Source organism: Melanostigma gelatinosum (genome assembly GCF_949748355.1).
Source record: "Melanostigma gelatinosum genome assembly, chromosome: 11".
NCBI lineage: Eukaryota > Metazoa > Chordata > Actinopteri > Perciformes > Zoarcidae > Melanostigma > Melanostigma gelatinosum.
The window spans coordinates 10,167,143-10,194,588 of NC_136644.1; the positions used below are offsets into that span (position 1 = coordinate 10,167,143).

At 45.2% G+C, this 27,446-nt stretch overlaps 2 protein-coding genes across 2 annotated transcripts in view; one reads left to right on the forward strand and one right to left on the reverse strand.

Annotated features, from left to right (window-relative positions):
* Positions 1 to 78: 78 nt before the first annotated feature.
* LOC306784634 (STE20-like serine/threonine-protein kinase) lies at positions 79 to 22,909 on the reverse strand. Its single transcript, XM_079278679.1, has 18 exons — positions 22,184 to 22,909; positions 20,685 to 20,849; positions 18,129 to 18,177; positions 17,377 to 17,526; positions 15,828 to 15,900; positions 13,706 to 13,900; positions 13,492 to 13,573; positions 12,090 to 12,215; positions 10,664 to 11,431; positions 10,450 to 10,580; positions 9,476 to 9,599; positions 7,265 to 7,444; positions 5,292 to 5,421; positions 3,887 to 4,011; positions 3,556 to 3,747; positions 3,304 to 3,429; positions 3,095 to 3,208; positions 79 to 1,386 (listed from the first exon to the last, which is right to left on the reverse strand). The coding sequence occupies exons 1-18, from the start codon at positions 22,331 to 22,333 to the stop codon at positions 1,240 to 1,242; spliced, it is 3,027 nt and encodes a 1,008-aa protein (XP_079134805.1). The 5' UTR covers positions 22,334 to 22,909; the 3' UTR covers positions 79 to 1,239.
* Positions 22,910 to 23,428: 519 nt separating this feature from the next.
* The window catches only part of stn1 (STN1 subunit of CST complex), a 5,122-nt gene continuing 1,104 nt past the window's right edge, over positions 23,429 to 27,446 (forward strand). The window contains exons 1-8 of the mRNA XM_079278685.1: positions 23,429 to 23,638; positions 24,057 to 24,152; positions 24,403 to 24,480; positions 24,705 to 24,878; positions 25,216 to 25,327; positions 26,249 to 26,399; positions 26,810 to 26,932; positions 27,024 to 27,096. Coding sequence (XP_079134811.1) covers positions 23,506 to 23,638; positions 24,057 to 24,152; positions 24,403 to 24,480; positions 24,705 to 24,878; positions 25,216 to 25,327; positions 26,249 to 26,399; positions 26,810 to 26,932; positions 27,024 to 27,096 — 940 coding nt within the window. The 5' untranslated portion in view covers positions 23,429 to 23,505. The remainder of the gene's footprint in view (positions 23,639 to 24,056; positions 24,153 to 24,402; positions 24,481 to 24,704; positions 24,879 to 25,215; positions 25,328 to 26,248; positions 26,400 to 26,809; positions 26,933 to 27,023; positions 27,097 to 27,446) is intronic.

Below are 27,446 nucleotides of genomic sequence, written 5' to 3' on the forward strand. Positions count from 1 at the left end.
CAGTCAGAGAGCAGAACAGGAAGTTGGCCAACTGGCATAAAACCCGGTGTCAGTATATCCATCAGCCAGCAGGACAATGCAAACAGTATTTCAATAAGAAGAAGAAACTCCATGTGAAGTGGAGCTGCAGATGTTCACAACAGAAACTCCTTCAAATGTTAAAGAACTTCCAACAGTTGCATTCTTCATTGGTCCCTGAACACTGCTCCTACAGATGCATCTCTTTGTGCTTGACAACAATAAAGTGGTGGTACCTAAAAAGATAAAAGCAGACCCACTGATACAGGTACAGAGATGCTCGTTTGTGCTTCCTATGAACAGTGATGCTCTGTCTCTACTGTATGCAGAAGGCCTCACACAGGGAACATTTCCTGAAGCGCGCTGTGAGATCATGCATCATCTCCAGCTCTACTCACCACAACCTACAACGTCTACCACGGAGATAAAGGACGCCATTAAACACACTGGATCAAGAGTGATCTTAAAAAACGGATCCGTCTCCTTCAGCAGAAATATACATTCTATGTCATCATCAATTCAAAATGATACGGTTGCTGTTCGATATTTAACTAAATTAAATCAACAGTTGTATAAAAATGCTTTTTTTTTCATGCAAATGTAGGGAAGCCCCGAGAGGCAAGTGAGAAAAAGTCTGATCTCCAGTGTTTATGACAAAAGGTTTATAAAGATAATCTTTCTGTTCATCTGTGGAACAGACTCACTTTTCGTTTTTTTGGCGAAGGGAAAAATGATCCTGTCAAAACTTTTTCTACCACCTAAACTATCCCTTTAAGTAACCAACAGGAGGGAAAATGCATCACCACAATATCTCTCGTCTTATTTTCTTCTCAGGACTTCCGTACGATGTCTAAAAAAGAAAAGAATTGAGCAGAAAATAATGATCATAAATTGCTGGAATATTGAACAGATCAAATTCTACAGGCATGGAGTCTTCATAAAAAACTATTCAATCACAACAGGAAGGTTGGGCAGACGGCTACTTCACTCCTTCATAACTCCTTGAAAATAACCCTAATAGTGTGAAAACATAACATGAACAAAATGAGGGCGGAGTCTGCAGACTGAAGAACAAAGTCCAGAAACAGAAATGCTTCTCACAGCCTCCAACAGTTTTCAGAGGACGAGGGCAAGGCAGCTCGGTTGGGTCTGTACTGTCGGTCTGTGTGTGTGTGTATATGTGTGCGCTCATCATGTCCATGTGCACTGTGTGCAGGTCTACTAGAAACCTGTGGAGTGGACGCTGGGGATGGGGTAGAACTTGGAGATGCGGCTCTGGCTGGACGGGTTAAGGCACTCGGACTCTCCGCTCATCTTGAAGAACACTTCCTGTTCCTGCAGCTTCCTGGTAAACTCCTCCTCCAGGGCCTGCAGGGTGCACACAGAAACATGAGGAAAGACTCTTGAATCTGGGTCCTTTACATGCAGTAGTGCAAGTAGTGCATTAGCCTCCAGCGGGTAAGGAGTGGGACAAACAGCCCCAGTACTCTCAGGAGGTTAACAGGGATGACTTTAAAATAGTGTGCAGATTGTGACTCCTAAAGTAAATCACACTGCTTTACTTGTAGAGCAAACTAAACAGAACGCCATCCCATAATATGTGGTCAGAGAACGTCATGGACGAGGACACATGGTACTGTGTTTGGGCTGACTGATATTTATATCTATAAAGTACACGGATGAAGAAACACAGCGAAGAGAGGCTGTGGCTGCATGAGTCGTGTAGACGATGCGGTTGACGGGGACACCGGCCATCAGAAGCTTGCACGCAATGCATCCTGGTACACGGAGGCACTGCTGGTGGGGCTCTGTGAACAGGAGGACTCCTCACCTGACAACCAGTTCCCCACGACATCACATAGATACTTAGCTGGAGAAACAGCCTCTTTCATAACCATCAAATAAAAAGGAAACGACCAGGTTTCAATGAAAGTGAACCGATAAATACTGCAGCCGTTTTCTCTTCAGGTGATCTTTAATATTCACTCCAGCTGGTTTCACAACTCTCAAAACTACCTCAATCAGCAAAGAAGTCCCAAAGGGCCTAAAGACCAGAGTTTGTGACTGGTAAGATGAGGTCTGCATTAACTGGAGGAAGGATCAGAACGTGCTGAGTGTGCAGTTGTCCACCTCTTTTAAGATTTAAAGGGTACTTTTATGCAAACTGTTGGATTTTAGAAATGTTCTTACACGCGTACTTCAGAGTGTTCTGTCTTTTGGTCTTATGGTGTGTGGTTGGTAACATGAGCAAATCATTCTAACTGTTGATGTGCAGCATCGGGTCGGGAGGGTGTTATATGTTAACTCAGACTAGAGGCGTGCAAAACACAGAGGAGCACCATGCGTCTCATTTATCCACAGATCATGATGGTGGTTATTCCGTGTTTTAATCAGGTCCATATTATGTTTATTGGTTACTGTGCTGTACTACAACTATGGGGACACTACAGTTCTCTAAGTCAGGACTAAACCAGGCTGCAGTGTTAAATCAGGACAGCAGGAAAAATCCGGCATTGACCAAGACACATCCCCAGCCTGGACAGTGAACGGAGCCTCCAAAAACAGCTGATTTGACAGGATAGTAGCGCCCCCCTTCACTCCAAGAACTCTTAGCTGCTCACATGCACTTTTATTAAAGCGGGTTGACTGCTTTTCTTTTATTTGACTTCATTGTGTATTCTGTCTCCGTGTCCATGGGACCACGTGTGTTTCTGTTAGGATATCATGTCTGGAGCACTGGACCAAACCCATGTCCCTGATCTGTACTGGAGTCCTTCACACGGTGAGGCAGTGTCGTCACAACACTAAAAGTATCTGAGTGCTTACTGAAGTGATCCCACGGTAACAACCAACAACATCAGGAAAACAAAGCTACACTAGATGAACATGGACCTTAAAAGTCTTCCGGTCTTCACTAATCAAACCACAAAGCTTCTTTGGACAATGTCAATGCAACGTATACACAGTTCTGTGTAATCAAAGCAGGAAATGTAATGTGAGCTCATGCCTCAACGTGTTCAGTTTATCACAGTCATGACTGGTACACATCTCTTATCAGGAGGAACAGATACTGTACCTTCTTCCTGGGTCGTAGTTTCTCCCTCCACTCCTTCAGCTCCAGACTGTGCTCCTCGTCCAACTCCTTCAGCTTCTGGGTCTCGTGTTCAATGAGCAGGTGGCACTTCTCGTTCTGAAACGCACACAGGGGTGGGAGGGGGCGTATGAAGCGTGTTTCCGTGTCCGGTACTGCGTGTAAACAGCAGATCAGAGGCGCTTGATCTCTACCTGTAACTGCTGAAGCTCTCGGATGTTGGCGTCACACTGCAGCTGCAGGTCTCTCATCTGGTTTTCGTGTTTCTGATGCTGATGGAGCCTCTCGTTCTTCTGTCTCTTCTCTTCCTGCGCTGCAAACTGGAGAACAGAGACACCGTTAAGCTTCTGGGTTCTCATTATTTGAAAGGAAAGTGGGCTGAGGTTTTGGTGTGACTAAAGGCTTGATTTAATTTCTGGCAGATTACGCCTGGTGTTGCCCGTCACCTGTTTGACCTTCTCCCTCTCCTGCTCGGGGGTGATGAAAGCTCCGGTGATGCGGAGGCTCTTCTTGAACATGGCCATGCGGGTCTTGGCCTCGCTGCGCTGAATCTTCGGCAGCCTGGCTCTCTCCTGAGTCTGCTTGTTCTTCATCTCCTCGATCAGACGCTGGTTGTAGCGCTGCATCTGCTCCATCTCCTACACAGGCCACACAAGCAGAGACACAGAACATGGAGAGGAGCTCGCAGAGAAAGTTCTGACAGGAACAGAAGCACCCGGAGGTTAGAGGGATAATTAAAGAGCTCGATTGAGGCTAAGTGTCTGATGCAGCCGGTACCTTCTCGTGTCTCTTCAGCAGCTGATGTCTCTGCATGAAGTACTGGTCTTTGAGCTGCTGTTTGAACAGCTGGTGTTTCTCCTGCAGATGGCGCTCTTCCAGCTCCCACATGGCAGCCTCCCGTGCTAGAGAACAAAAGACAGCTAACTGATCAGTCTCCTCAACATCTGTATTTCTAGATGCTCTGCAGTGAGACGGAGCAGAAGACGTGCAGCGACAGCTGTGGGCTGAAGTTACCTCCTGAATGCTCGAGTTTAACAATATCAACTTTACGAATGATGTTTCAGCTTTTAAGCTCTCAACTATCTCAGTGTGTTTTCCCAGAGAAAGCCCTTGACGGGCTCCTAACACACAGGAACACCTCAGTGAGTGCTTCTCAGAAGTGCTGTTTGTGCAGCATGTTGAGCACAGATTAAGTCCCAGGCAGCGCTACCTGCTAACAGGCTGCAGTGGTGTCGGTTGGGCTGAGAAGATCTCAGGCTTGTTTACTGCTCCTCTGACTCCCTATGAATGAGATGCTTCCATTCTATGCTGAACCTTCTGCTACCACTCTGAGGGTTGGACAACACTTAGTGTTGACCTGCCTGGAGGAGGACCCCAACATTGGGCCTCATGCAGCAACAGTTCAGAGAAGAAATAAGAGCGGTAACCTCCAGACGGACCAAATGTTCATAACCATCCAGATCTGCTGAATGATGAATCAGTGATCATAAATTGATTATTGATATCATCATGAGCAGAGGTAACGCCCCCGAAACACTCAATAAGGGCAGCTGTTGTGCTATTGAGAAGGAGTTCAGCTGAAGTCAACCGAGGCGTATTGTTGAATTAAACAAAGTGAACCTGTGATTCTCCAGAGCGTCGGTACCGAGGTTACAGGAGAATCAAAACGCTTCTGAGAGCAGTACGGAAGCCGTTTAGATCTGAATTATGATCAATGGACCAATAGCATGTTCTCTACAATCCCATCACTATAGTCACTCGAAAACAGCCCATTCATCTGCACACACCCCAAAAAGTATTCAACACGGTCGGAACGTCTTTGACTTCATTATAAACTGTTGAACTGAACATGTAAGTCAAAGTAATAAATATATAAATCTGGAACTAATCATTAAACTAACCATAGATAATGTAGCAGAGTGAAAGTGAACATCAGTCTTCTTCACTTCCTGCATTAAATCTTAGTAAGAGAACATCCTGAAGGTGTGATTTGGTGGTTTACATCATTTAGGATATGTTCTATTTATTCACGTGTTCTGAGGTTTAGAAGTGGCCAGGGTTACATTGTTAAACGCCACTCTTAGAAACCATGAATGTTGGTGCGCGTTCCCGGGGTAAGCAGGATCTAAAGTGTGTGTAACCACGGGAACCTGCCCGACAGTAAATCGGTTAGTATTTTCACCTCGGAGCAGCTGCTGCTTGTGGTTGAGGCAGTCTCTCTCGATGGTGGCGAGCTCGTGTTTGTGTTGCTGGATGATCTTCTTCAGAGCGGTGTCCAGATCCTGCTGCTGCTTCTGAAGAAACTCCTGTTCCTGGACAGAGAATACAGGCGACATGAAGGAAACACAGGAAGAGGCTGCTGATCTACCATTCAGTGTGTCTGAGAGACCCATGCAAAATTATGATCATAATAATAATAATAATAATAATAATAATAATAATAATAATAATAATAATGAGGATAGAAACAACGACAATCAACATCAGAATAATAACAAGAATAAATGTTCGCTTCATCAGTGAGACACTTCTACACAGAAACCTTTATCCATACATTAACCTGGATTGGCTTTATGAGGCCGAGTGAGTGAGTGAGTGAGTGAGTGTGTGCTGGCCTGCAGGCTTTCTGCCAAGTTCACCTCAGGCTCAGCTCAGCTTGAGCTGAAGGACCAGACGGTAGCAACAGGTAATAAAGAGCGTCTCAGCTGCTTGTCACATTAATCCTAACCCTACCCGGCTTACCTCACACAGAGAGGAATTAGCGGTCATGTGGCGCTCAACGATAACACAGGAAGCAACATCAAGGTGTCTTATTGACGCATGTCTCCAAATGTCCACAATTCACCCAACGGATCTGAGCGTGGCATGTTCTCATGGGAAAGGTAGAACATAAGGAACAACCTATAAACCGTGAGGCCATGGGCCACTACCTCGTACGGTTCTGATCCAATAGAGAACAAGGACCCTCACTCATGAACCACACTGGCTTGATTTAAGAGAACTTGCTGTATTGTGAAGGATCTCTTCGGTACAAACACAGTCTCAAGTGGTCCAGACCTGTCCTAGGAGTCATTGTCCTCATTCCTAGTCTTCATCAGGTCCCATAATTCTGTTAGAATGAGAGACTTTCCTCTCTGGATCTCTGAAAGCAGGACTTCATCATAGGACACATGGGGCAGGACGTGTAGCCTTATATGGTGTTATTGGGTTGTTGGCGATGCTAATTCACTGTCCTTATGGACACGCTCATTGACACACATGCCACTCACCATGTTAACTCTGAACTTCAGTTATCTGAACTTCAGAGAGTTTGCTGAATGTGACGTGGCTCACTCGTACGAGCTCACCAAACGAAAACAAGGAGGAGAAAGTGAATAGAACAATACCAAAATGTTCTCGCATGAGCTCCATTACTTGTGGATGAAACGCACTACAATTTACAGCATTTCATTGTCAGCAGTAAACATTTCTCTCTGTGATTTGTTGATGGCATGGCACCACTTTAGGATTGGTGTAGGCCTGTGCTGATGTATAGAAAAAGGTGTGTGTTGTCTCAAGAGTGATGAGTCATGCTTTAAGAGGCCAGACTCCAAATGTGAGGAACACAGGGGTTTCACTTACGTCCTGTATGGGAGCGTTGCACAAGGTGCACTAGGACAACTGAGAGGACTGAATCATGACAAGGGCCACTCCCTGTGGATCACAGTGCATTACCCTCCTAGACATTGCTCTGAACACTGCACACGGCACACACACTCTGAACCTGTGAAGGGGCACTGCACACTCCGGGAGGAAAAGGGGAAGGAAAGTCCTGAAAGCTGCACCAAACAGCAGAAGAAATATGTGCTGGATAACTCCGTTCCAACAAAAGTCAGAGAGGAAGAGCTGAGAGGAACAGGGAGTGTGCATGTCAAAGTTCACAACTGACAGCAAACCGGGGCCCTCATGACCTCATTCGGCTGGGCTTGGACAATATCCGCTTTAATACCTTTCATGACAGCGTTGGTCACATGCTTTTGGAGAAAGTCCCACTCCCTGTTTGCCCTATGTCAGGGCAGCCATGAGCAACAGATAGAAAGCAAATGAGAAAGAAGCTGTGGATGGATTAAGGGAAGTGAAAGGACATTCCACGCGTCGTGTGTGGAAGATGCTAACCTCTTTCTTGCGGTTTTTCAGCATGTTCTGGAACTTGGACAGCTCTTTGTCCTGCTCGGCTTTGATGCGCTTGGCCTCGTCCCTGAGCCGGTTGGTGTGCTCCTGCTCCAGCCTCTCGATGGTCTGCTTCTGCTGCCGCTCCAGGTTCTCCACCTCCTGGTCGTACTGACGCTTCTTACTCTGTAAGGCACAGAGGGTCACGTCATGTCAGTGAAACAAAGAAGCAAATTATGGTATTAAAGAGGCAGCAGCGTGGGAGGGTCATCCAGCAGCAGGAGTCACTCTAACAGAGAGATGCACCAATCCATCGACCGTGGATTGATACCGGACACACAAGTCCAAAGTAAGCTGTGGAAGAACAACCTTTAAAACTTGAAATATAACTGAAACTTTCAAAGAAATATTACAAAAATCTCTCCTGTCAATTACAGTCCTTCAGGAATCGGAATTGAAAAGTGAGGCTGACAATAACCGTTGTTATGTACGTTTTAAAAAAAGAATGCAAGGCAGCCAACACCTCCATCTATCTATCTAAACCTCAATAGAAGCCACTGCCACAGCGCTAAAAGGTACTAGCAACAAGTACTGACAACTGAAGGGAATCCTTCACACAGTAACAGCAACAGTTTGCCCTTCAACAACTGCCAGGAAAACCTGGAACTCTGTGCAGTGGAAGAAAACACTTGGATGAGTCCTCTGTCACCCTCTTTCCTACATCTGGTAGGTTTTTACTTTTGCGGAGGCTCCATTTAACCACCACAGAGTGACGTCTTTTTATACACAGCCCCGTTTCTTCCGCTTCTGCCGTTCCCAAATCTAGAGATGGCAAAATGTTCTGTTACACCACAACAACTTCACCAGTCGTTTTGTGAACTTCAGCATGAAGTAAAAAGAGCCGAAGCACCTCCCGAAAAAGTGACAGGACTGAATGCTCATGAGATACCGATACACTCATAATACATGCCTTTACATGTTCTCCACCCGTTGCTCTATTTTTAACACATTTTTTGACTGTTCCTTAAAACCTTTTTGAGTGAATAAAATAAACGGTTCAATTTCTTGCCGCGTTAAATGAGGTCATTGGCCGGTCTTTGAGGTTTCATGTGTAATTAATCTCAATGCAGATTGTCAAGCTAAAATGAGTTTCAAGGTGCAAGCAGTCAGAAATAGCATCAGAGGGAACAGAACAGTTAACAGACATGATACTTCTGTTTTCTGTAAATACCTGAAGCAAAAGCTGCCACACTAAAACTACTTCCTCCTCTGGGCGTGGTACGAGTTAATGTTAAAAGGAGCAGTGTGTAACATTTAGGGGGAGTAATTGGCAGCAATGGAATATAATTTTCATAACGGTGTTTTGATCAGTGTATAATCACCTGAAACTAAGAATCGTAGTGCTTCCGTTAGCTTAGAAAAAGCTGTTTATAACTTCCTAGCTGTAACCTTGTGGGAAGACCCGCCCTTACTCTGCCTCTGATTGGCTACAGCTTGCTAAACGCTAACATTAGCCTAGCTATGATGCTAACCTGCGTTTCACACTAGATAGGGCCGGGATGGAAACATTTGAGACGGTGCAAGTACACAACTCGGCAACATATATATGTATAATATAAATGGTCTTCCTAGTCTTCTTACACTACATGTCATTCACACACTGATGCCAGGGCTACCATGGAAGGTGCCACTATCCGTCAGGGCTGGTTAACCATTCACGCACCAATGACACAGCCTTCGGGAAAGAAATTTGTGGTTAGGTGTCTTGCCCAAACACATCGACATGGTCAAGCGGAGCCGGGGATCGAACCGCCGATCTTCAGACTTAACAACCCACTCTATCTCAGAGCCCCAGCTAGGTCTGAGTCACTTTTGGACATTTTAACATGACAAAAGTTACATATTATACTTCTGAATGAAGTTTGTGAATGACTGTTTTAAACATTTCAGCAGCCACTGGAACATAATGTAACCTATAACACAACAGCTGGTTCCTTAAACTCATTCTGACTGAGCCTCATTTTCCTGCCATGACCAGAACTACGCCATGAGCAGACAATGAGGTGAAGCATGGCTGTGACGGGGCTGAAGACAACCTGGAGAAAGAATTCACTACAGTGAATAATATTTGGTGGCTGGAGGATAAAAACCGCCGTTTGGTCGGATGCATCTGAGCCATGAATCTGAGCCAGGACTTTTCCGAGCTGAGTGACTCACCGTGGTCTCATGCTCAAAGCGCCGGTAGATCTGTTCCGTCTGCTGCTGCAGCTTGTTGCTGAGCTGCTGCTGGGCCCTCTGCTCCTCCTTCTGCAGGAGACGCAGCTCCCTCAGCTCCTGGCGTCTGGAGACGAGGAGAGAGTGGTGGGTAGTGGCAGAGGAAAAAAAAGATGTTAACTCTGTGTGAGAGAGGTGAACATGCATGACCTCATTGGCCCGAGTCTAAATGACGCTGTGTCCTTAAAGCCTACCAGCGCTGAGATGCTCCTCCTGTCATCACTGACGTTGAATCAGGAAAAAACCATACGGTGTAAAATATAACGACGCTGCTGTATTTAGCCTAGATGACGTTATGTTGAGTGTTGATGGAGCTACAATGTTAGCAAAGCCCATCACCCATCGATCCGAGCTCCATTGAGAAAACAAGTATTTTAAAAGGGATTTGCTTGTCGTCTTGCAGAGACAACTAACAAAATATGAATTCAGACTTTTTACATATCAGCATCATAATGAAGTTATTTCGGCATCCCTTTATTGCAGTTAAATCAATGCAAAATCGGTTTATTTTGTGTTCATACAGCTGTAGTAAAAACCAGCTGACGTGTCGCAGTGAATACAGCTCGATGAAATCCACGGAGCTCCTCCAGATGATGTTATAAACCCAGACAAGAAGGCGTTTAGTTTCCCGGGATATCTGGGACTTCCACAACAAGTACTAAGCAGAACTAGAGCTTATTTCTTCCATGGTTGATGGCGGAAATAAATGGCTTAGTTGATAACTGCTTCCATGGAGATAAGCCACTCCTCCCCTGCGGTGTGTCTAGAGCGAATGAAGCGAATGAACAAATGATCCAGCGAGTAAACTCCCGCGAGTAACGCAGCGCGAAGATTAGCTTTGCGTTTGGTGTGAACACAGCATAGGGTTACTTGGCAACCTGTTTACATGATATTTGTAAATGAAGGCAGGTGAATACCTCAGGAACCTCATCTCCTCGTTCTTGGTATCATTGTCAGTGATGATCTTTGATGTGGTCACGCTAACTTCTACTCCGTCCACAATGAATTTGCGAGTCTTTTTCAACGTCTTCTTCTGACGCTTGTTGTCCTGGAAAAGAAGAAGAAGAAGAAGAGTTCATGGATGCTTCTGTAGCTCTGCTGATATCTGAGTGTGTGGACTGCGAGGGTTACCTGTATGGAAATAGATCCCGGCTCTTTTGTTTTGGACAGAAAGCTTGAGATGGACAGATTGAGGTCCACGCTGCTGTTATCTGCAGCTGGGCCGCTCCCCGAGTCTGAATCTCTCTCTCCGTCATCCTTAGCTTTGTCTGGAACCGTCTTCTCATCTTCTGCATTCATCTTCTCCTTTTCTGTGGGCTTCTCTCCATCCTCCTTCTTTGGGACAACGTTAACTTGCTCTGGTAGTGTCAGAGTCACCTTGAGATTTTTGTACCGGTCCTCGTCCTTCTCCTGCTCCTCCGCTGGTGCGTTTGATTCCTCCACAGCAGCTTTGTTCTCCTCCTGAGGAGCCTCGGTGACCTCTGAACCCTCTGTGCTGGCCTGTGGATTGGCTGGACCCTCCGACGTGTCCACTTCCTTTTCATCCTCCACTGCAATCTCCAGCTGCTGCATTTCCTTGGCAGGTGCCTCTGGTTGGGTCTCTGGTTCTGGGGAGGCAACATCTCCTCCTGCTTCTGGGGGCTTCTCCTCCACTGGTTTCTGTTCCACCTCTTCGTCCTCATCTGGAGTGTTTGAAGTCTCCTCAGCTACAGGGACAGGGGCCTCCTCAACAAAGCTAGTGTCCACCACATGGTTGGCCACAGGGAGCTCAGTGGGTGTGGGCACGGACACAACGGGCTCCACCTTCTCAGGGACTGATTCCAACATGGAGGGAGAGAGGGGGATCTTCTCATCCTCTGAGCTGGCAACGCTGACATCAGAGGGGGCGCGCTTGTGGCCCTGAAGCAGTGGTGGAAGTGACAGTTAAAGAGATTATTAGTTTCACCTTAAAATACAACATAACAGGGTGCACGAATGACCAATACTTATTAATACCAATTAATCCATCACTTGACCAACAAAAAAAATGAATCAGCAAACGGTTCTGATAATAAATGAATAATTTTAAGACATATTTCGAGAAACATTGCCCAGTTACTTTTCTTTGTGTTCAATCTGGTAAACTGCATATCTTTGTGTTATTGGAATATATCAAGAAAATAATCAGCAGGTTAATAAAGAATGCAAATAATTGTTAGTTGAAGCCCAATCACTGTATATAAACTACTAAAATGTTTTTAAAGCTGGGTTTGTAACATTCAGTTGTTAAGAATATTCAGACATTGGAATTAGAGTGTAAAATAAATATTAAAATATCAAAAATAAATATTAAATAAATAAAATAATGCTACACAACCAAAACAATAAATACAATGGACTCTTTGACTCTGTAAATATAAAATGTGCAAATTCGGAGCAATGTCCAAGTCTTATAATGCTAAGGAAAGCGAAGGAAATATTTTTAACATGCGGATTCATTTATCTCAGCTCTAGAAAAAAAGTCATAAAACGCTAGCAAGTTTCGTTTGCAAACTGATTTGTGTAAATGTTTACACACCAGGTGGGCTTCCGTCTCTTCCTCCTCCTCTTCCTGGTCTTCAATCACCTCCGTGACCTCAGCCTTTGCCTCCGCTATGAGCTCCCTCAGGGGCCTGCTGTCAGTCACGCCGGACACAAATGAATGCTGCGCAGAGACAATTCACAATAACACCATTAGTAATCAAGGTTTCATCTCCATCTTAACGGTGTCGTAACATTTCAGCCAATGCAATAACAGCCCTTCGACATAGTTGGCAGCAAGGACTGGACACCCTGCAGAAAACTAATCCCACAGGCTTGGAGATAGAAACTGCTCGCAGTATAATAGACAGTTCTGTTTTGACCGTGCGAGACACAAGATCCAAATAGCACGCTAAACAATATGGTCTTTCCTGCATCCTGTTACTCTCCCTCTGGGAATAAGTCGATGAACTTCTTTGTTACGTACAAAGAGAGTACACACACACACTGCATCTACACCTCCTGACCACCTCACCTTCTTCGGCTTAGAAATCTGCTGCACATATTCTATCGCTGGCCTGAGAATATGCAGCTTCTTCGATATCAAAACCTTCATCGGCGGCAGACCGCTGTGTTGAATTTTCAAGCCCATCAAGTGTGTGTGTGTGTGTGGACGCGTCCTTACTGCTGCTCTGTACATAAGTGGCTCTGACTCGACGAGCACCTTAAACCGTTCAAAGTAAAGCTGCACTGCTGACGTCAGCGTGGGCACACACTCTGGTACATGGGTACGGGATGGGGAACGAGGATTTTTTTTTAAAGGCTGTGAACTGAGGGACTGGGAGAGAACAAAAAATCAAAAGTTTAAATTTAAATAATGAATTATATATTTTCATTCTGCTCTTTTCATTTATTGAAGTGCCAGTTGAGGAAGTCTGTGTTTAGCTAAAATCCATTTTCCATATGGTTTTTACATAAACTGAACATGTTTGCTTGCACAGCGGCTGGATTCTCAGGAGGTCAGGCGAGAACAGCGTCATCACATGACAATCAAGTAATGTGTTTGTGTCTGGACCAATCAGCTTCCTGTGAGGAGCTTCTGGCAGCTAGGGGCGGGGCTTAGGGGTGTGAGAGACGACATGGAGAGGAGACTGTTGGTTGTTACCAATGGCCACACCTGAAGGTCAGTGTAGCTGCAGTGTCATCAGTCCTATCACTGGAGAGCAGTTCTTCATTGGAAGAAGAGCAAAGAACAACACTGAAGGCGTTTCTACATAGAAAAGACTCGCTTCGGTAAGAGTTTGATTGACAGATGGTTCATCAAACAGCGCGTGTCCTTTTCCAAACCGCTTCCAATGACGGCCTCTCAGATGGTTCTGACGGGTCAGGTTGGAATAAATGGACTTTGTTCCCGTGGAACCAATGCATACAGACATCCCTGACTGAACTGAAAGAGTTACCTGTAGCAGCTGAGTGGGGTTCCATCTGTTGTCCACATGCTTGTCCAAACACCGCTTTAAGAAGTCACTGAATTCTGGGGACCTTAAGAGTGCAAGTGGTAAAACAATAAGACTTAAGACAATGAAAACTCTTCTACATCAAGGATCTCTGCATATCAAGATATGATGTAGAGTTATGCTAAACTAATACATGGCCATTGAACCAGTGACTCACCAGCGTGACGGCTGCATCAGGGTGGGAGGGTCCGCCTTGGCTATTTTCAGCAGGACTCTCATGGGGTTCATCTCGTGATTGGGCGGCTCAACCTGTGCCAGCTCTATCAATGTGACCCCGAGGGACCAGATGTCAGCCTTGTAGTCATACGGACGGTCCTTGGACGTCTCGCACATCACCACCTCCGGAGCCATCCTGGAAGCACAGAAGGAAAGTCACCGATAGGAGATGTGGAGTCAATGGATGCTTGTTCTATGTACAAGAAAGACAAACTGATAGCGAGTATTCGATTCACTTCTTTCATCAAAGAACTGAAGAAAGGGTCGTCATTGACTAGGGCTATGAAGGCAAATCAATCCGAGAGCGCAAATGAGATCCACAGCGACGAACGCTTTTACATCGATCGCGCGAGCGACATTCCCGCTCCTGCGAGCGACATTCCCTATTCCTACATATCAGTGACTGGTGTGGGCTCGCTTTGTTTTACAGATTTTGTCCAAGCGGGGTTGCTGGTTAGAGACAGCCACTCTCAGTTCATTTTCAATGTTCAACTTTGATCTGTATTTGGTCTTCATTGCAGCAACTGCAGAAAACCCTGTTTCACATAAATAGGATGTGGCAAAAGGCAACAGTATGCCCATACCTCTTTGGCCTCGTAGTGGGCAGTCTTTCTCCACTCCAATCCAAAACACAGCCAGTGAAGTGGATGTGAACTGTAGTCTCCTTGTTGAGTCAGATGTCATGTCAACATACTGCTCTTCCTCCGTGGTACCGAGGTCTGCAGGTGCTTGAAAGGGGTCTCGTATCCACTCATATTTTGCAGAATCCTCAGGGAAGTACTTGTGAAAGTGCTTTTGCAGGGCTGAGATATGAGCCTTCATACATGGAAGAATTGTATTTTCCAGCTCATTGTTGTCAAGGAATGCATTCAGGTTTTCAAAGGCGTCCACACACAAGCCTTCTCTCCCACATCTTCAGTTTTTTTGTGAAAGATGTTATTTTGTCTGTGAGCCGTGGACGATGAGTGTTGGTGCCTTGCAACTGTAAATTCAGTCCATTGAGCTTCTGAAATATATCGCTGAGATAGGCAAGTTTTCATCATGAAACTTGTGGGCAAGGTCATTCCCTTCTTCAGTCAAGAGCACTCTGATCTCATCCCTCAGCTAAGAAACCCTGGACAGTACCGTCCCTCGTGAAAGCCAACTAGCCTCACTGTGCCACAACAGAGCCGTGTGCTCGGATCCCATTTCTTCACACATTGATGATAAAAATCCTGGATTTCAGGAGTCTGGTTTTTATGTAGTAGACTGCTGTGATGACATCTGTCAACACTGTGTTCAGTTCGGGACTTAGCTCTTTGGAGGCAAGTGGCTCTCCGTGAAGGAGGCAGTGTGTCCACTGTGCTTTGAGAGAGACGCGCCTGATAAGAGCTTGCAGTCCGCTGCGTTTCCCAGCCCCGTCTGTGCAGACTCACACTTCAGATCTGCTTCTTTCAAATAGGTGTCAATTATTTTGAAAAGTTCTTCTGCAATGGCTGCAGGTAGTATTAACTCCTCTGCCATTGTGTGAGCCTTTTTGCATTGGGCGGCTCTGTAGGCTACTTTGTAGGATGCAAGTGGTGCTTTAACAGGGACAGATGCAGCTTTTACAGAGTGACTCTGCTGGGCATGACAGTTTTCCAATTTTTTGTTGAAAAACTCAACGTGCTTGTTACATGTTCGGGGGTGGTGGGTTTCCAAGTGTCTTTTTAATGTAGTGGGCTTCATACTGTCTGTATGCCAGTATTTTAGGACACACAACACACCGGGGTCTCTCTTCTTGGCCATAAAGCACAGGGACAGATAGGCCTCCTTATATTTTCTTACTTTTACCTGTTTTTGTGCCGTTGTTGTGGTTGTCGCGTCGCCTGTTACAGTCAGGTCGGTTCCGCTCGATTTCTTTTTATTTCTTAGGCGCAACCCTATGATATAGTGCCCTATCTTGACAACTTGTTTGCAATTGTATTTTATATTGTTTTACCGGTGTATGCGGGTTGGTGATGAAGCTGCGCCCCCCCCCTGTAGTTCCACTGTTTGGGAACCACTGGACTAGGAAAACAGGTTGTGTTTGATATTCAGCTCACCAGTAAGGCGTCCCAATGAAAGAGTCTCTCCTCTGCAGGGTTTTGGTGTTTTTGGCAGACACACCAAAGTCAGCTGGAAGACAAGGCAAAGCAGGTATTTATCAGAGGAACACCACTGTCATCATTGACTCCCCAAACTAAATAAAAACAACAGAACAACTAATAATCTCACCAGTGCATGAACACGGCCTGCGAGGAAACAATGTGCCATTATAACGTTGGGTTTACGTTTTGCATGATGACATCATGCCTCGTCTGTGTGGCGTGTGAGTAGTCAGCAACACCTGCTATTGTGCATGACGCTCACTCATGCAGCAGTAAAGGCCTTTGACCACCAAGTCTGCAGTTTTAGTCCAAAATGTTTCAAAAATGAATACGACCTCATGTGTCAATCACGTTTACTCACAGACTCTGAAACTTTCATCCGTCATAAAGTTTCGGAAAACACATTTCGTCTAAAGACTGTGTCACAGTTAGCTCGTTTGACAGTTCTTCCCTTTAAAAGGGGCATTTCACTGATCTCACATCAGGTTCAGTGTGCTTGTCACAAAAGACAGGGATTTAACCTGTGACACCAGTAGAATATCATCTTATCTTGCGTTCTTTCTGGCTCAGTGTCCCATCAAAATGGGTCGTAAAACACGGACACTTTCCTCTATCCACTCATATACTGACTTGTGCACTTTGTTAAAAAACAGCAGACGTATAGACAAAGAACAAACGATGAGTTAAACCGCTGTTCTAATGCTATCGAGTTGCATTATGGGAGTTGCTAAGGGTTGGACCCGTGCTTGAGACGGGATACCTCTGCTGTTTCAATGCTGCTGTCTGGTTTCAAACTGATTGATTACATATTTCCTTGACATTTTGAGTTTGGTTACAGCTTGGGTGTCCTTCTGGAAATCTTACTTCAGACGATAAAGTCACCACATTCTCTCTTGCGCCTGTGTCACATTCATAGAGTGTAATGTCATGACAAGGATCACATGAGCTGCTAAGCTCGTTGCATTGAAAGTGTGGTAAAGTGCTGATGTTGGTTTTCTGCTCCACGTGATAGCACATGATAGTCCGACTGAACACAGAGCTTCTGTTGGAGAGGCCTGTGTGTGTGTGTGTGTGAACCATGAGGACAAACACTCGACTCAGATTACTGAATGTATTTGGTCTGCATGTGTGAGAGCGGCAGTAAAAACGGTGGATCACTGTACAGCAGCTCAATCGTGAAAAAACAGCCAAAGGCACAGAGCCTACATCGATAGAATGTGAACTCATTCGTGGTTTGTCCCCTAGAAAAGTACAAAACTAAACTAAAATTTGTATAACTGAACCAGGAAAATGTAGTATAAGAGAGGTTGCCCTAGCTTTTTACTTTCTCCTATACCCTGTATGTATGTATGACACAGATTACAGTCCATGTTTGTGGGATTGTCTTTTCGGAACCATCTATGGATTGAATCATATCCATTCTGGGTATGATGGGGGACAGTTTGAGACAGGGTCTGTAGCTGTACTTCCTGGTGTTAACAGAAGGAGTTAACTTTTCCCTTACCCAGCTTGACGTCCCCGTCCAGCATGAGGAGGATGTTGCCAGCCTTCAGGTCTCTGTGGATGATGTTGTTGTCGTGGAGGTAGACGAGGGCCAGCAGAGTCTGCTTACACACCACCCTGATCTGAGGCTCTGTCAGAGGTCTCTCCAGTTCTACAGGGACCACACGAAGACGCGTGCTTACAATTTATGACTGTGGAGCACGCACACATGCAACCTAATCATAGACGGTTATATGAGCTGTAACAATAAACCACAATTTCAACAAAAGGTTTGAATAGAGTCAGGCAGCCAGAGGACCAACTACCAGGAACCTATTGAGCCAGAGCAGCGTCTGAGGTAAACTGTAGCCTAAGCTACTCTGAACTGCTTTATCGAGTGAATACGAGTTCCCTCTGGCAAACAGTTACAGTGTATATGTCTAGGGCTTTTATTGTGAAAGGTAAGAGAAGGAGTGGATCTGGTCTGCGCTCTCTTCGTCAAGGTTGAAAGGAATAATAAAGCCTTTGTTTGGACTACGGAGCCGCCGTGTTGTTGTACTATATAGTGTAGAAACACTGTGATTGGTTGATGCATATATTTGCGGTGTGAATGCTCAGAAGAATCAACCTCGCTCTGAAAAACCCCCCGAAAAATACAAATTGATGTGCAAATGAATCACACTGTAGAAAAACGCTCCCGGTGTTCACACTGACATGTTTAGTGTTTACTGTTTGACATTCTAACCCGTATGCAAAGTGGAAGTACTGACTCACCTAGCATGACTGCATCCACAGCCCCTCCAGCACAGAACTCGATGAGGATCTGCCAACGTGGGCACAGGGAACACAGAGTCAATGTGGTTTACAAACACATGTTTGTTCATGTACAACAGCATGCGTCAAACAGCCTTTATCAAATGTTTTAGATTATTTAGAGGTACAACAACAATAATGTGACACAGAGGTGAGTGCAGTAATGCTGTGGTTGAACACAGTGCTCTGTCAAAGCTGTAGTGAGGTCTGGAAGGTTCTCCGGTTCAGAGAGAAATACATTGTATACGTACAAAACTCAAAAGGGACCCGTCACCATGTACCCGACCTACTCACTCCACTAAAGCAGGTTGAGAAGGAACCTCCACCCAGCCTGCGTGAATGAAACACCCGGAACCCTTGAAGTTTAGGAGCTTTCAGTACGGCTGTTGCTGTAAGAGGATTGGCCCAGTTAGGGGCCACATTGAGGACAAGGTTTCACACAGCTGGTAGGTCACTAGCTAGCTATATAGCCAGACCTCAGCCTTATTCTGTAAATAGGATTAAAGTTTCTATGGACGCAGCACTTGAGCCAGGAGTGAGTATGACCAGTAGGTAAGGTAGAGCATCTGGAGCAGAGTGTCGTTATTCAGCCCATGATCCTCTACACTGACATCTGGGGAACATTTTGCCAAATATCACACATTAAGGAAGAGGAAGTAAACGCCGCAATTCTGCTACTTTGCAACCATTGAGAAACTAATTGTGGTTGATACGTTGGTTAAGGCCTGAGCTTATGTTACAGGGTCAGCCTGCGTTTAAAATGGCAAGTTACAAAATCTTCTAAGAGCCTTTTTATAAAAACTAACTTTTCATCAAAGATCAATGGCATTCCATTACTCAGTTGAGCTTTTCTACTTACAACAACAAAGCCCTTACAGGACACACAATGCCTGAAGTCTCAGAACGGTCTCGGCTGGTCCACACACACACACACACACACACACACGGCGTGATGTTGTGTTAGCGGCTCTGCTGTTCCACAATGGCCCCACAGTGGTTGCTCACCACGGGCCCGGGCTTCCTCCCTCCTACACACAAACACTTGGAGAAGTGTGCACCCACAGATTTACGAATCCATTCATGTGGCGCACAGAAGGAGGATGCGAGACTATATGTGACATCACTTCAAACTGTTGCTGTGCAACTGAAACTGGAAACAAAATGTCAACGGATGACACATGCAGTTCTGAAGTGAGCCACCTCCCCACCCTCCCGGGTTAAGTGGAATGAAGCCTTTCATCTCCAGGAGGAAATGTCCGGGACACTCTCTCCTCTCTGATCAGGTGGTACAGAGGCCAAGATACAAATCAACAGTCAACCTCCATCAGGCTACGGCCATTGTTCGGAGGACAATGGGGAGGAAAAGGGCCGGGCACTGAAATGAAATACTCAGGTAATCAACAGAGTGTATAAAGACCCCACTGTCTTTATGAATGAAATTTGACTCACATGAGGCAATGTGGTGCTGGCTTCTGGAGTGGTTAGAGATTCATTCTACAGGAAAGAGGACCAGCTTGTAACCTATCTCAGTCACTGAGTTCATTCCACACACACAGTTTATGTATTCATGAACACTTCCCTCATGAGTCTAGTGTAGAATCCCTATCTGCTGACACAGGTTTGCTCCAGGTCCGAGGTAAAGGACACTACTTCTACACAACTAGTCACGAGAGCCCAACACTGATGCCCCCGGTGTGACACCTCAAACTCAGACTTTGTGTTGAAAGGAATAGACAAACTAGTTTCCAAAGATAACTACAATAAAGAAGGGCTAAAGTGAAGAACAAAGGCATTTAAAAGAAGAAGAAGCTCAAATCAACAGCGGCTGGATTATAAACTGGTGTGATGATTAACAGCTCTAAAAGCTGCTCCTTTCTGCTGCTCATGTGAACTTTGGCCTCAAATGTGGATAAGAATACGACACTAAGAAAGGACCTTTCATAAAGCCTTGCAATAATAGTACAGTCCATCTATTCTCCTCCTCTTGTGTGGGGCAGCAGGCTCAGCAGGGCCTCCAGACAGCCCTCTCATCCAGCAATATGTTCCAGAGAGACGCTCCAAGACGAGATATATAACCCCTCCAGTGTGTTCTGGGTCTACCCCAGGGGACGTGCCCGGTACACCTCTAAAGGGTGGCGACCATGAAGACCCCGATCAGATGTTGGACCCCGCTCAGCCGGAGCCTTTAACGTGAAGGATCAGCGTCTCTACTCCGCGCTCCCTCTGGCTGAGCTATGATGGAAGCTCATTTCAGCTGCTTGTATACCCGCGATCTCGTTCTCTTAGGCGAGGGTCGGAGCGTTGATGGACTGGTGAATCTTCACCACAACGGTCCAGGTTCATCACTGCTGATGAGCCTGGACCGTCTCTCTGATACTTGACCTCACTCACAACCCGGAGGGAGCAATCAAATAGTACAGTGATGCAGAATCAATCCACATGTTCCCCTGCTCGAGTGGTAATACAGAGGGGTCACTGATGACATTGTCGGTCCAGAGAGCTCTTCCCTCTACTCACCCACAGTTTGCCCTCAAAATAGAAAGCGTCGAGCAGTTTGACAATGTTTTGGTGGTCGCAGGAGGCCAGGATTTCGATCTCCACCATGTAGTCCTCCAGCTCCTCCTCCGTCTTTGTGTCAATAACTTTGGCTGCAGCTAGAATTCCCGTCTGTTTGTTTTGAGCCTGTAGGAGGAGAACGTTATCCGACATTTGTATGGCCAAAGCGGTTATTCAGGTCAGTCTTACGTCTTTCTTTTCTTGTGCTCTGATCGAGTTCAGGATGAACACATGTAATGTAATGTAAGACTCAGAAAACTTGGTTTATGTTGGACTTAAAGTTGTCTTGACTTTAGACCTGCAACAAACACCGCACACACCCATTGAGAGGATCTAAACACATCAAATGCACCTGCTTTGCTGCAGGTCTGAGTAAGTTAGACAGGTCTTGTTAAAGTTTGTTTTGGTTTCTCTGCAGGCAGGATGTGCTCAAAGGAGTCACCGCTGTGATATGGGATGCAGCTACTTCCTGATGATTTGCCCATGTTGCGCGGTCAGCCATACACGCCATTTAAAAATACATACACCCCCCCCATAATCTACTCATGGGTACTAAAGCAGACAGCTTGTGTTTCACTATGAATCAACAGCGAGGACCATCCCAGTGATCGTCAGTGCAGCGGGACATTACACAGCTCAGACACAACTCTGCAGTTTACTATTCATAGATCTGCTTCAGCTTGACTCCGGAATGTCACTGTTGGACAACCGGCAACTGCTTCCATAGAATCACAATGAAGGATCTGTTTTGGTACTTTTTCGCCTTTCTTTAACAGTCGGTCTAGTTCACGTAAGCCCTGCCTGTTGGAATGCTAGGAAATTGGCAACATGTGATGAAATCATTGTGCAAGACGATTAGGCTTAAATTAAGTATGATATTAAATAACACCCCATTTAAAACTCTCGGGTAAGTCCAACTGTTTCAAAGTGTCCAAAAATAGCATTTGGCACCAAAGAGCCAAACAGTCCATGCAAAGTGCGTTGATCAGCCAGACTTCCTGCTATCAGACCTGGTCCAGCCCTGCTGTGTGACAACATTGACTGTCACTCATGCAAATGAAGCACTCTGGCTCCAGCAATGCACTGGGGTCAAACCAAACAATGGCTCGATTTAAAATGATGACGAGGGGGTTGTTGGAGCGTCTAAAAGCAGCTGAAGAGTAGATATGAAAAAGGCATAGCCACGGCTTATATCTGTACGTATATGACAAATATGACGTTAAATGGTGGCTAATTCTCAGCTTTACCGGTCAGTGAGACCAGGTATGTTGGTGGGACTGAGCGGTCTTATTTAACACCACCTGTGCCCCAGTGCAGGTGTGCTGTCTGACCCTGCTGTACCTTGTGTCGGGGCTTCAGACAGAGCACTGCTGGGTACAGAGAGGTCACGGGGGGGGGGGGGGGGGGGGGGGGTTAGGCCACTCACTACAAAGAGAAGCTCTGAAGGAGACATTTCCTACCTTGAACACTTTTCCAAAGGCTCCATCTCCCAATTCACCGATGATGTCCCATATTTCCTCTGGATTCTCATCCCTGCGCACGTGTTCATACTGTTTCTTCTTCTTTTCGGTTCCCAATTTAAATATTTTACGGAAATTAAAAAACGACATGCTGAATCCTAGGTCCTTCAATGACAAAGGAATTCCACTTTAAAGAGCCAGAGTAGTGTCGCGTTCCTTGAACACTTTTAGAGACGTTAGCGTAAGTCTTTGGAGTACTATGTGTGTCCCATTAGTTAGAAGTACCTGCTTGGAGAACGCAGTAGGTTAGCTTTCATAATAGTTCGGATCTAAACCTAGCCTAGCCTTTGACACAGTTTGGGCCAGTCCAGAGAATAGCTCTTTCTCTTCGGGTCATTGTTAACCCCTAAATGTAGCTAAAGCTCACTGTTAACATCTGATACACGCCTGAATAAGACTTTGTTTATGCAAAGTAGTAAGTAGCTCGTCGTTGTTCCAACTCCTGACGACCCACTGGCCCGAAAATCCTGTGGGGCTCTTTCTCAACCAAAAGAAAAAAGATGAGTAACGGGTCCTCCCAAGTAGTTGTATTCCACTGAATAATTCATCAGTTTCCTTCAGACTAAACACGGCTACAGTTGGTCCGTATATTAACATGAGCTAAACCGGTAAAAAAGGAAAAGAAAACGGTCATCGTTCCCTTGGTGTGAGACAGGTTTAGTAATCTAGCGGATTTAGTGTCTGTGCGCGTTCCCGAGTGCGCGCCGCTGCGGTTCTTTCTCTTCGTTCCCCTCGTGTTTGACACTTGGCGGGCTAATGTCAGTCTTCTGCTGCCCTCCTCTGTATGGGAGACCAAACGCAACTGGTGGGGGCGTTTCAACCTTCCACGACTATACTGTAGCGTATTTGCATCAAGAACAATAACCCATGTACTACTTTTTCATTGTAGTGTTACTGCGTCAATCTGCCACCATCTCCCCAATAAACACTTCATTCGGTTCCTTTGTGTCCCTGCAACTACATGTCCCATACACCATTGCGAAAACGACCCCGCCGTACGGACAGTAAAATGCCAATAAGACTCTTTCAAACATATGTTAAATATTTTAAGGCTAGTATGCAGCTGAAACATGTCTACCATGTTGCACGTATGTGTTAACGCTACAGAGCCACTGTAAATAACAAACACGCATTTAACAGAACTCAACAACACGTCACGTGACCAATGTTTTGGGTTCCTCTCAAGACGCTCCGCGGGAGCTAGCATACTTTCTTCGCCGCCAAAGGAGAGGTCAAATATCTGCCTCTGTTTTCACCATGAAATGCAGCCAGCCACTATGGATCCAGCGGAAGAGCCCCCCTCGATGTTGTGGGGACTGGACCCGATATTTTGTGCCTTCGCCAGGCTGTATGTCAGGGACATCCTGCAGATGACAGAGTCCATACAGGTGCCAGGTAGTAACAGCTAGCGTTAAGCGTCGAAACATTTCATCTACTGACTGTACCCTTGGTCTTTCCATTTTGAACCTTCACAAGCAACATTCGCTACACGTCTGGATATTTGTGTCTAACAGCAACGTTTAGTGAACACAACAAACACTGTGGCTAAACTAACCAACCAAGCTATTTACAAACAGTTAACGTTACTCTAAATGCGACGGTAGCAAGTTAGCTAACGTCAACTAATTTGCCACTTTGTAAATTCGTTGACAACTTCATCAGACGTTTTTATTACGTATATGTTTCATGTTTCAATTCATTGAGCATTTGACATCCGTATCCTCCCTGTGTGACTTGTCTCGGTGATTGACTCACACCTGATGTTGACAATGACAATACTTTTTGCTTTGAGATTAATATTTCTGTCTACTAGGTATCTACTTCTACAATTTACATCCAATCTATAAAGTTGATGTACTCGGGACGGTGGTTTACAAGAGAGAAAGAGAAGACTTCTTCTGCTATGGAGGTAATCTCTCTGCTTCCCTGTGTGGAACAAAGATACCTGACTGTGAATGCTGTCTTTGGGAGTTATGAGTGACATTGTGCCATGTTCTGGATAAACAGTGAGAAAGTCTCCATCTCTGACAATGCTCCAGTTTCTGTTGACATCTCACCAAGTGACCCCCCCTGTTGTATAAAGGCCTAAAACAAGCATGGCTTTCACTTCCCAATCACAAGCAGAAACACATTTTGAGTATCTTTCCTTTTGTTCTCAGTGGATGATGGTACTGGTGTAATAAACTGCCTCTGCTGGAAAAATGACCTGTTTAAAGAGGAGGCGGATCCTACCAAATGTGAGTTTGCATTTGTATGGATCTCAATGTCAGCAAGATACGCTTCAGCCATATTGATGCCTTCGAGCTGAATGTGTCATGTAAATATATGAACTGTTTATTAGTGCAGCTTAAAAGTTGATTAGTTTAACTATTTTCAAAGGTGCAGCATAAATTCATTATTATACATTAATGTATTTCCACAAACCGTTGTGTGATGTCCGATATTCCTTTGTCATCTCCAGCAGGAGGAAAACACAGTGATGGGGCTCAAGGAGGCTTCAACCCAGTCGCTGAACTGGCTCTGCTGAGGCAGGCCCAGCAGAGCCGCTGCCGTCTGGAGATCGGAGAGCTGCTCCGAGTCAGAGGACCGGTGAAGACGTCGAGACAACAGAGAGAAATCATGGCCTCCACCTTCTGTGAGTACAGAGAACTGTCCTCTGCAGGCCACAGTGGCAGTTTGATACCAGAACACATCATCCGCTTTCACTTATTTACCTTCCAGCTACACCCACCAATGTCCCACCAATGTCCCATAATACCAGCACTTAATCAGTGGTTCAGTGGAAACTACTTTTCAGAAGAAACTACTCTTTAAGTGCCCAGCAAGGACATTCTTTATCCTATTACTGCAGTCTTGTTTAGTAATGGCCTACACATTGCTCTCATCCACACACACACAGCATATTCTTTATTTGAGAGTACCCACCATCGATATCATCTGCCCATTGAATCTGTATCTGTTTGTGTTCTCAGATAAAGTGAACGACCCAGTGATGGCGGTCCAGATAGCGTGGATGATGGAGGTTCCTCAGCTCTACAGACAGTGCTATGACAAACCAGTACAGCTGCAACCTAATGCAACGGGGTACACACATTAATCTCTGAACGTACCATCACAGTGGATTACCACTGTAGCCAGGTTTACATCCAAGTTATTGTACATTTTAACCCAATTGCCAGAAAATTGGCGAAAGTAAACGCTTATTAATGCGTTTCCATCCAACACTGAATATTAGTAGTTGGTTCACCAAGATAAACAGTTGGTGGCTGTAGTTAAATAGTTGCAGAAGAAGGCGCAACATGACAATTAAGAAAGTGTTAGTCAAAGTTTCAAACCATGTTAATGGCCATGTATTTTTATAGCACCTGTCTAGTCCCCTGACTACTCAAAGTCTTTACCCTATGTGTCATCATTCACACACACACACACACACACACATCAGGATCAAAACTGATCATTCTCACACACGCACACAGATGGCTCAGTAAACATTGTAAACATGAGTTTATGTTCTCAATCTCTAGTTTCAAGTCTTCTTCAACACAGCATGAAGATCATTTCGTAAATTATGGGCCATTTAGAGTCAAATAGACCATAAAGCAGAGTATGCTTTAGGGGCGGGGCTACCTTGACAGGTCGCTACCACGGCATTGTCCGATCTGGGAGTTGTTTGTGTTTTCATCCTGGAACTTTAACCCTTTTCAATATGTGTTTTCACTTCATCAAAGTTAATTGTAACATTTTGGTCCTAAAAATAGCTTATTCAGCGTTTGGTTGTTCTTAGCTCCCCCCCCCCTCCCCTTTTTTTGTAAAAAGACATTGCAGTGAAGTACACATATAGTTATATATATTTTTAAATGAACCAACACTGAACGCAGGCTCTCATCTAACCATATATACATAGACAGGAAGATGTCACAGCTGTCATCACTTCTCTGTAAACATACATGTTAGCATGTAGTCGTAGTATGAATTGTATTAAGGCCAGATTCTTTGTCTGTTCAGTGACTCAGCCCTCAGTTCCCTCAGCAAGGCAACGAATATCATCAAGGAGTTCTTAAAGCAGAAGTCGGTGACCAGGTTCAGACCCTATGATGTTCAGGACCTCCTCCAGCCTCTCATCTCCAGCCAGCCTCAAACAGCATCAGCAGACCTGGTACGCCCCAATAATAACATCACAATCCTTTCCTCTCTGAAGATGTGTGGTGAAAATCAAACTACATTTGAAGTGTCCTTCTAACGTGAGAGGGATGAGTGAAGTTAGGAAATACAGCCAGGATTTCATTCCCAGCATAGACGCTCAGTTGTATTCTTTCATTTGAGTTGTCGTTCTACATTTTGGTTTTACTATAAAACTAGACAAGAAGACATCACACTGAGGGAGGAGAAAGTGATGAAGATCTAAGACTGAAACGAGGCAATAAAAACACTAATAGCACAGTGTCTGCTTCTGATTAATGCCATCTCTACGTGTTATTGACTAAACCAGCGTTAATGCTCGTGTCATTTCAAATGTAACTCAATGTCCGCTCTGTTGTATTATTGTGCTTGTCTCTTGCTGTGAAGGAGCCTGTGGCGGGTCCATCCGCATGCCAGCAGCTACGCCAGCTGCTGAAGGAAGCCCTGCAAATTCTACAGGACGAGGGTGTTGTGTACCGCAAGGTCAAATCCCAGGATGAAGTCTATCAGGTAAGAAACAGCAGAGAAGTCTCCAATACACTCCTCCCACTTCAGTTGCTTATCTTCGTGAGGATTCATGCTGTCTGCCGCCCCTCACCAGGTGACTGCACACGACACAGATCTACTCATAGCCGTCAAAGACGTCATCAGGGAGGACTCGCAGAGAGAGAAGTGTAAGTACACTTCCTATGTTTGCTCTTGATTAACGGGAAAAGTCGCCAGCATTTATGTGGATGTCCAATCAGTGTTGATGGTAAATGTAGTTAATTGAAGCAATAAATTCCTGAGTGTGTTTTATTGACCCTGAAGGCTGAGTTCTCCTGCCCGCAGAAAAAAAAAGAAAATATATATATAGATATATATATCCTTGAGCAGTTATTTCCGTGATGAGCTGAGTTGTAGTTCCAGACTGAGGTGGATCACAGCGTCTGCAGGCTGGGTTAACTCCAGCAGCCGGCTCTCTTTGCAGGTCGACGTCCACATGCCGCTGAATGTGGTTAGGCTTTGTTCCGGTCGAGTGGTT